A 9047-nucleotide genomic window follows, 5' to 3' on the forward strand; every position below is an offset into this window, starting at 1 on the left:
CCAGATTTATTGTTTGTGTTGTCCAATGTCTATTTCCCTGTAGTGATTCAAAGTATAGCCTTTAAAATGCTAAGGGTCTCTGTGCTTGTCTTCAGTGGGGAGAATTAGGGATAATGTTAATCTGATGGGAGTAAGAATTCCAAAGTGTTGGCAGCTTTAAGGAAGAAAAGAAAGCATCCCTGGGACCTGTCTGAGGGAAGGAAAAAAAAGAAAGTGCTTTAAAACTGGGGATTAACTCTTAACACCTGGTGGTGTATCCTGCCACACAAGGATGATGAATAGCCGTTCAAAAAGAAGTAGGCAGTGTTGATTATGTTTACTTTATAGTGGACAAGGTACCTCTAGCAATATCGTGATCACATTAGATTTTTAATTTGAACACTGGTTTAGTACATCAGGTCAGTCACACTATGTAGCAAATAGTTCAAGCTTTAAGGAAATTACTACAGGCCTGGAGTACAGTTTACTGCTGAGTCCCCAATTCCCCACTGTTTCTTTTTTGTCCTTCTACTCCTTCCTCCCTTCCTTATCAAAGTACAATGTTAAAACTCAAATGATATTTTATCTTTCTTTTTCTTTTGGCTTGTGTCTTAGTCTGTTTTTTTGCTGCTATAAGAAAATACCTGAGACTGGGTAATTTATAATGTACAGAAGTTTATTTGGTACATGGTTCTGGAGCCCAGGAAGTTCAAGGGTGTGGCACCGGCATCTGGCGAGGGCCTTTGGGCTGCATTATCTCATGGCGGAAGGTGGGAGGGCAAGTGAACCTGTGAGAGAGAGAAAATTGGGCTGAACTCATCCTTTTTTTGGAACCCACTCCTGTGATAACGGCATGAATCCACTCATTAGGGCAGAGCCCTCATGGCCTAACTCTTAAAGGTCCCACTTCTTCATAGTGTTACAATGGTAATTACATTTTAACATGAGTTTTGGAGGGGACATCCAAACCATAGCAGCTTTTTTTCTAAATTTTCCTGTTAAAAGTTTATAGAACATTGTATTTGTGAGTAATCTTTTAAGTATTTCTGACTTTAGGGGTATGCTTATGTTCCTTAAATGGGGGGGGGGGCAATAAATAATTCCAAAGGTTACCCAGACACCAGAGCTATGGAATTGGGAATAATCTCTGTGTAACTTCCTCTGCTGTCTGTTCAATGTGATCGGTTCTATCTTCCTCTCTAGTCACTTTTCCTGTCCTTTGAGCCCCAAGGCATCCTCATTGGCACATTATTCTCTACCCTACCTCCTATCCTATCATCAGTTTTTCTTCATTTCCACCTTACTACAGATTTCTCTCACTGCGCCCCCATATTCCTAATATGCCCCCGTTCTGTTCCTGCTTTCACTATCTTAATTCAATCCTCCAGTCTCTTCCCTGAACTAGTGAAATAACCTTATTACTGCTCTCTCTGCTTTACTCCAACCTCCATATAGCTGTTAAAGAGATCTTTCTAAATGCATATACGAGGGTACTCCAAAAAGTTCAAGGAAGGATTCTGATTATCTTTTAATTCCACTTTTCCACAAACTTTTTGAATTACCCTCGTATGAGGGTAAGGAAAGGAATTTTATTTATTTTAAGCGATTCCATATTGTTTGAAAATTTTCAAACATGCTTGGAGTACTTTTGTCATTAAAAAGTGCAAATATCATTATATTACTTCACCGTATAAAATCCTCCAATAATTTTCTATTGATTGTGGGATAAAACTAAAAATCCTTAATGTATGTTCCATTGGCCCTGCCACTTCATCAATTAATCAGCTTGGTGAAGTGACTTTTTGTTTTTCTCTTGTTCTCCCAGACATTGACTGTCAGGGTGACCAAAAATGCCCAGTTCTGAATGATAGTAGTAGTAATAATAAATAATAGACAAAAAAATTTTTAAAATAAATAATAGCTACCATTAAAGCATCTACAGCACACCAAGTGCTTTACATGTTACCACATTTTACAACCCTGTGAGGTAGGTATTACCATCTGTTTTATTAATAAAAAACTAAGGATCAGAGATTGACTTCTCTAAGGTCACAGGTGTCAGCAGTCAGGATTTGAACCCAGTTCTACCTCACTCTAAAACTTGTACTCTTTCCATTAATACCATGCTATCTCTAGAATGACATGTTCCAGTTATTTTGGCTCAGGCTTTTAGAGAAACATTATTTCCTATGTACTTAAAAGTACATTGGGAGGCAGTTTAGTATAATAGTTCAGACCATGAGCTCTGGAGTCAAATTCCCTCGTTTCAAATTCCATCCCTACAACTTATTGGCTGTGTAACCTTGAGTAAGTTATTTTCCCTGAGCCTCAGCTTCTTCATCTGTAAAATGGGTATGGTAATAATAGTTCCTCTCTCAGAGTTGTTTTAATTTTAAAAAGATGATGCATGTAAAAGACATAGTACAGTGTGTTGTACCTCATAGTATGCACACCCTCAGTAAAGCAAAGCTATTGTCATTATGGTATTATATTTGATACCTCTCAAAATTCTATTGGCTCTTTTGTTCATCTGGAGTTCCTGATCAGTACATCAGAATCCTGGTTGGCCATATCCTACCCAATTGTCCCTTCCGTGTATTTCTGCGTAGTAGAGAATGCTATAATTATAATGTATAGGTTTTGCCTTTTTAGAGTGATTGTTTGTAAGATATAGCTTTAGATATACAATTTTTGTTAGTTCATACATTAAGTTCACTTGTTAAGGTGTTAAAGAATGTAATGGCTTGTCAAATTGCTTTAGCACTTCTTATATAAATATTAAAAGAATAATTCAATTCTTTTATTGCAGGATTCATTGTTTTGGCCTTGTGTATAGTGGTCAGTGCCACCTTGTCTGTCTTCACAGTGGGACCTTGCTATGGCCAGAGTAACCTCCTGGTGTACACGAGAGTACTTCAAAACATTCGTGGAAAGATTTGTATTATCACTTATTTCTGTTTCAAAGGTTTGGACGTTGCCTTGAAGCAGCTATTTTAGGGAAGCCAATCACAAACCCAGCCCTGGGCTAAATGCTCTCCATTTGTTTTGTGCTTTGTGTAAACATTCAAATTAACTATATAAACAAGGCCTTGGATATTTCTAGTACCTCTGTTGTCCTTCCCATGTAGTATGTCCTTTTCCTTTTTTTTTTTTTTAAAAGAGATGACCGGTAAGGGGATCTCAACCCTTGGCTTGGTGTTGTCAGCACCACGCTCAGCCAGTGAGCAAACTGGCCATCCCTATATAGGATCCGAACCCGTGGCCTTGGTGTTATCAGCACCGCACTCTCCCGAGTGAGCCACGGGCCGGCCTTAGTATGTCCTTTTCCTTGCCATGACCTGCTTGCTGTTCTTTTCAAAGAATAGCAGCATATGACCTCAACAAGTTTAGCGGTGCCATCTCTGGTTTATGTACCATAGTTCTTGGCCTCTTTTACTTCATGCCTTTCAAGATGTTCCTTTTGGTCCGTACCTGTTGCCCTTTGACTTGAGATCAATAAATCTGAACAATACCCTTACTCCCGCACAGAATGAAGATATAGGATACCAGACCTTTCTCCATCAACCTATACTGAGTCCAGAAGATGCCAACAAAAATAAAGCTGAAGTAGAATACGGAGAGTTTCAAGAGAAGTACTATTGAGTGGTCTTTGAAATAAAACCTTCCTAGGCTAAGACTTTTTATTAAAGGATTGATATGGGGGAAACTGTTTTTTTTTTTAAATAAGGACCATTCATTGCTTTCCATTATTCCACATAAGGAACATTTTACATGGGGCTTATTGACCTGTTACATTTTAGAATTCAAACTCCTTATGGAGATTTGTTTATCATAAGTACATATGAAGTTCTTGCTCGATTTCCTTGTATCTGTTATCCCTAATGTTAGTTCACGGACTCACGGTTAGGGACCTTAGGGACAGACTGGTTCCAGTTTTCACAGTACGTCTGGTAAAACGCTGGAGTCTCCAAGACAGTGCCGTACACAACATTGGGGATTCAGGTGGGTGAGGAGACGACAGCAGGCAGGCTTCTGGATACCTCTACCACCAGAGCAGCCTGGCTCTTCTATTTTAAATATCAACTTCTAGGTGAGATCTCATTTCAGAAAAATGGTCTGCTAATCTAATCCTTTTATAGCTGAGTCTTGAATTTTCTACCCTGAATATTTGAGGACTTTGAATGTCATCAGGGCTGAAAGTGCCACCCTTTTATCAAGGTTCTGAACAAGAATTTCTGAGACTGACAAAACAAACAGAAGCCCGAGTTGTAGCTCTGGTGTTTACTGACCTCCTGAAAACAGGGGCAAACGTTACTCCTTTTCTTTCCCATTGTCTTGTGCCTAGTAGTGTTGAACACAAGCGGGTGCTCACACACACTGTGTAAATCGAATAGACCTTCTTTCTCACTATGTATATTAGCTGAGCAAGCAATACCACTGTAAAGCAAAGATATTTAAGTTTGTGTGTACATGTAGTGAAAATACTTTAACACTAAACGAATAGGAAGAATGATGTAGTAATAAAATAAATAACACAATAAATAATGTAAGGAGGAAGAATAAGGAAGAATGAAGAATAAGAAGGAAGAGACTAAAGCCTTCTCTGTTACTTGAGGTTTTACATGAACACATGAAATTTTGTAGGGAAAAAAAAATCAACAGAGGCATATAAATACAAGGTATATGCCAGATACCCTAAAAAACTGATTTCTCCTGGACTTCAAAATTCTTACTACTACTACTTCTTCTTCACCGTGTGCATGTACTCCAAACAGCAGGCAGACTCTCCTAAAACTTGTTATATTAAGCCACTGGTCTGCTAAAATCCCCCAAATGGCTCCCCATCGTGCTCAGTAAAACCCAAGTTCTTACAATGGCCTACAAGGCCTGACACGGTCAGTGCACACCTCCCCCTCAGCCCTAAACCATCTCATGCATTTTTCTCTGCCTCTATTTCTCACCATTCTCCTTATTCACTTTACTTCAGCCATACTGACCTTTTGACTGTTCTTCATGGCACCGTGGCATGCAGGTCCTACCATGGGGCCCTTGGACTTACGGTTACCTCTGCCTGAAATGTTCTTCTAGATACCCACAGGGCTTGATCACTTAGTTCTTTCAGGTCCATGCTGAAATGCCACCTTCCCAAGGAGGCCTTCTCTAACCCTCACATATAAAATAACAGTGCCCCACAGGCATTCCCTGGCACCCTAACTCTGCGTTTTCTCTGTGGCACTTACTATGTTCACATATTTATGTGTTTACTGCCTGTCCCCCCTAGCTAGAACATAAGCACATCAAGGACAGGGACTTTTTTTTGTGCACTGCTAAATCCCTGTCACTAAAAACAGTGTCTGGAACAGAGTAGGCACTTAAATGTTGAACTGTGTTATCGTGATTTTTAAAAGTTTTCTTACAGTGCCTGCCTATATGTGGGAAAGCTAAACAGGGACTTGAGGCTTCTGGAAATGGGTATCTCCCCAACTTTCACGGATTTGCACTAGAGGCTACCAATAAGTAGTTCTACTTTAGGTCTACACTCCAGTCTACTAGGATTTGAAATAAGAGGGGAATCCAGTCAAAAGAACATCTTCTACTACACTCAGGATTTGACCATCAACATGGAATTCCTCCCCCCCCTTCTTATGTCAAGGTTCTTTTTTCTCACAAAAAGGTCAGGGACCCCCTGGAATACCATGCTGTACCTTGCACAGAGCAAGTACCTAGACTGGCTACATTTCGGGCTTGGAATCAGCCCATAGTAAATCTCTCTGGGTTGCAGATGATAACTAGACTGGAAAGTCTTTTCAATCACAGAGTTGAATCTTGTAGAAGCTTTTATTTCAGTGATCAAAAAAATGCAGTAAATGGAATCTATACTAATTAACATTAGGCATGCACCTCTACCTGAAACTGCTGTTAAGTTTTTGACTGGCCTAAATCTTTATAACTGATTTAGGCACATCTCTGAATTTTTTATACCCTGATATACAGGGTAAGCTAACTTTTTCTTTGTGGCAGTCTAGTAATGAGAATTATGTTCACTGGCTAGATTCCTTTATAACTAAAGGCCTCTAGACTCTCAGGATGCCTGTACTACCTTGAGACCATACTTTACTATAGATATTCACGTAAATAATAGTATAGGGGAAGGAGATAATCTAGGAAGCTGAAGTGAACTGTATGAACACTCCACAGATTTTTTCCCCCAGCACTGACAGTCAAACACTAGATAAGGAGGCCCACAGCTAAGTACCAAATTACTCCTCCCCCACTGCTGCCCTTCCTGCCAGACACAAAGATCTCCCAGAAATCTGAAATGAAGTCACACAAATGAGAGATTTTACCTATGTGGTCCCACGATCAAATTATAGAAAGCAGTTCCACTATCAAAATTATAAGCAGCAGTTAATGGGACTTTGAGAAAAGCACAGTCCAACATACAGTAATACGCATCTCATAGTTTTCCATTCGTCTGGTGATTATTTTCACAAGATTAGCATTAAAAAACACAAACAAATACACATGACCCTAAAACCGCACACACACACATAAATTGGTCTTTGTTCATTCTCAGATGACAGGACATCCAAAGAGTGACAAAAGGTGGGAGCCAATGCCCCATAACTATTTTTTCAACCATCCCATCAACAACTCTTCATTTCTTGACTACCTTCCTCTTCCAAAGAGGTAATGCTGAGATCAGTCAGAAAGGCTTTCTGAGAAGATTGGCTTGGATTTCTGGGTCTGTTCCAGTCGATTCAAGATGAATTGGCTTGTATCAATGAAGCGCTCAACGCAGTTCACAAAACAGGCCTCAGCCCGACTGTCCAACTTTGGCCCAGGCTTGTCCATGCACTTCTCCTGCACAGGATAAGATACAGAATCACAAAGGGAACTCAGGGAAAAAAGAGGGGTGGGTGGAAGGTAACTTCTTGTTGCTTAGAGGACAAATTTCACCTAAAAACAGTATCTGATATATTAATAATAGTTCACATTTGGCAGCTTACCAAGTGTCGAGCAATTTTCTACAGACTTCAATTCTCACAACAATCCTATGGAATAGACATTATTATTAATCCTTATTTTACAAAGAGGGAAGCTGTGGTATACAGATACTTTGCTTAAAGACACAGGGCCAGAAATGGTGGAGCTGAGATATTACTGAGCAAGAAAAATGGCAAAATACAAGTGAAGTAAACTTTCACTGAATTTGGTTGTAACCCCACAATGCTGCTTGCATTAAACACCTTTACATTAACTGCAGAATACAAGGGTGAAAGGATAAATCGTTACAGCAAGACATCCTAAAACCTACCAAAGAAAAGAAAATCCATGACCTGAGATTCTGTAACCATGTCTACTTAAGCCAGAGTTTCTTAAATTCTCTCACGCTGAATGGAAAATTGTATGAATCCTAAAGGGCTCATTGCTTACAGATTCTTAAAGGTGTCCTTAACCACACTCCCTCCTGGCCCAAATACAATGAATCACAGATTTAAAAAAAAAAAAAAAAAGAATCAAAGCACTCTAGAGTGAAGTAAACATTTGGTAACGGTCATAGTCTGGAAATACCATAAATTTATAGGAAAGGTATTATGGAAACCGATGACCATATATAGTTCAAGTTCAGTGGTTCGAATGAATTTCGTTATTTTCTGCTGTGTACACAAGCCTCAGACCCTTCAAATCCAAGGAAATTATCCTTGGCCTCTGAATTCTGTAGCCAAGGGAGGGCAGTATAATGTCCTTAGCAACCAGAACACTTTGATCTCAAGCTACACATGCTTTCCACCTTTTTGCCAAAGTCCCCTCATAGGGCAGACTCAATTCCTCAACCTTCAGACCCAAAACGGCGTGGTATTACACAACAATCCACCAAGAAGGCAAATAAGTGTGCACGTTGGAAGACATTACGCCACTTTTATAGTCAGTGGTCCAGAGCCACTCATTTCTCACCGGGCAGGGTTAGAACAACCAGGTAATCAAGGTAAATCCCGAGGAGTCAAGGAATAACACATTCACTGACTTTCTGGGACTCGCGTTCTAGAGACAAAATCTCAGTCCTGGGGGCTCTAATCAGTCTTGGTGACCAGCACTAGGCAGTGTCAACCCCAGGTGCCTGCAAGTGCCAGTGGGACAGCGGCATAAGTCTTCTTGATCCCCAGTCCTCTGCGCCAACAAAGCCGAGGTCCAGAGTGACAATCCCCAGAGAAGTGGAGGCACCCTTCTCCCTTCCGGCTCGACCTGAGGAGTCTGAGAAAAACCAAGCGGCGCTACCGGATCTACCCCTTCCCCGAATCCCCGACGTCGTAGCGAGTCCCGTGGGGCAAGGGCAGAGGGAAAGTAGGTACAGCCTCCAGGTCCCAGCCCCAGGATCCTCACCCAACAAAGTTCAGTCATCTGGTGCACCAGCTGCTGGAAGCGCTGCTTCTGAGTCTCTACCTCGATGAAATGCTGCAACTGCGGGTCCACCGCGCCCAAACCCGCCGCAGAGGAAGACGAGGAGGAATCCATCCCAGCGCGACTACGCGTGCTGAGACGGACTCCGCACCAACTCACCGACCTTCACGTGTCTCCGCGACGGAACCGGAACCACAACCCGCCGCCAAGGGGACCGCCCCGCGAGCGCACTGCGCAGGCGCGAAGCGGGCGCCCGAGTGCGCCCCGCCGCCCGCGGCGCTTGTCCGCGGCGCCCCGCTCCCCCGGCCCGCTGCGCCCGCCTGTGCTTCCAGGTCTCAGGGCTTGCAGCCCGGCCCCGAGGCGCTGTCGAGGCGTGACTCCAAGAAGAGTAAAGGGAAAAAGGAAGTTACTTCAGAACACGTGGCCCGTTCCGGGCCGGCCCAACAGCTCCGCCCCTACCCGTTTCCAAATTGGCCCGCGCTTTCGCTGCTGGGGTTGCTCTCTGCCAGTCAGGTGGCCATCCTGGGCCCCTGGCTCTAGTTCTTTGTCCCCAACTCTTAGATTCATTCAAGTAATATTACATCCCTACTGTGTGCCAGGCACCGTGCTTTGGCTTGTAAATTCATCTCCGATTCGGAGGCAGGATTTAACAAGAGCAGGAGGGG

General features: G+C 42.2%; 1 protein-coding gene across 1 annotated transcript; it reads right to left on the minus strand.

Annotated features, from left to right (window-relative positions):
- Window positions 1-634: 634 nt before the first annotated feature.
- Window positions 635-8555, minus strand: TIMM8A (translocase of inner mitochondrial membrane 8A). Its single transcript, XM_063084140.1, has 3 exons — window positions 8365-8555; window positions 6653-6843; window positions 635-767 (listed from the first exon to the last, which is right to left on the minus strand). The coding sequence occupies exons 1-2, from the start codon at window positions 8494-8496 to the stop codon at window positions 6682-6684; spliced, it is 294 nt and encodes a 97-aa protein (XP_062940210.1). The 5' UTR covers window positions 8497-8555; the 3' UTR covers window positions 635-767; window positions 6653-6681.
- Window positions 8556-9047: the final 492 nt, after the last annotated feature.

This window comes from Cynocephalus volans, chromosome X, assembly GCF_027409185.1.
Source record: "Cynocephalus volans isolate mCynVol1 chromosome X, mCynVol1.pri, whole genome shotgun sequence".
NCBI classification, from domain to species: domain Eukaryota; kingdom Metazoa; phylum Chordata; class Mammalia; order Dermoptera; family Cynocephalidae; genus Cynocephalus; species Cynocephalus volans.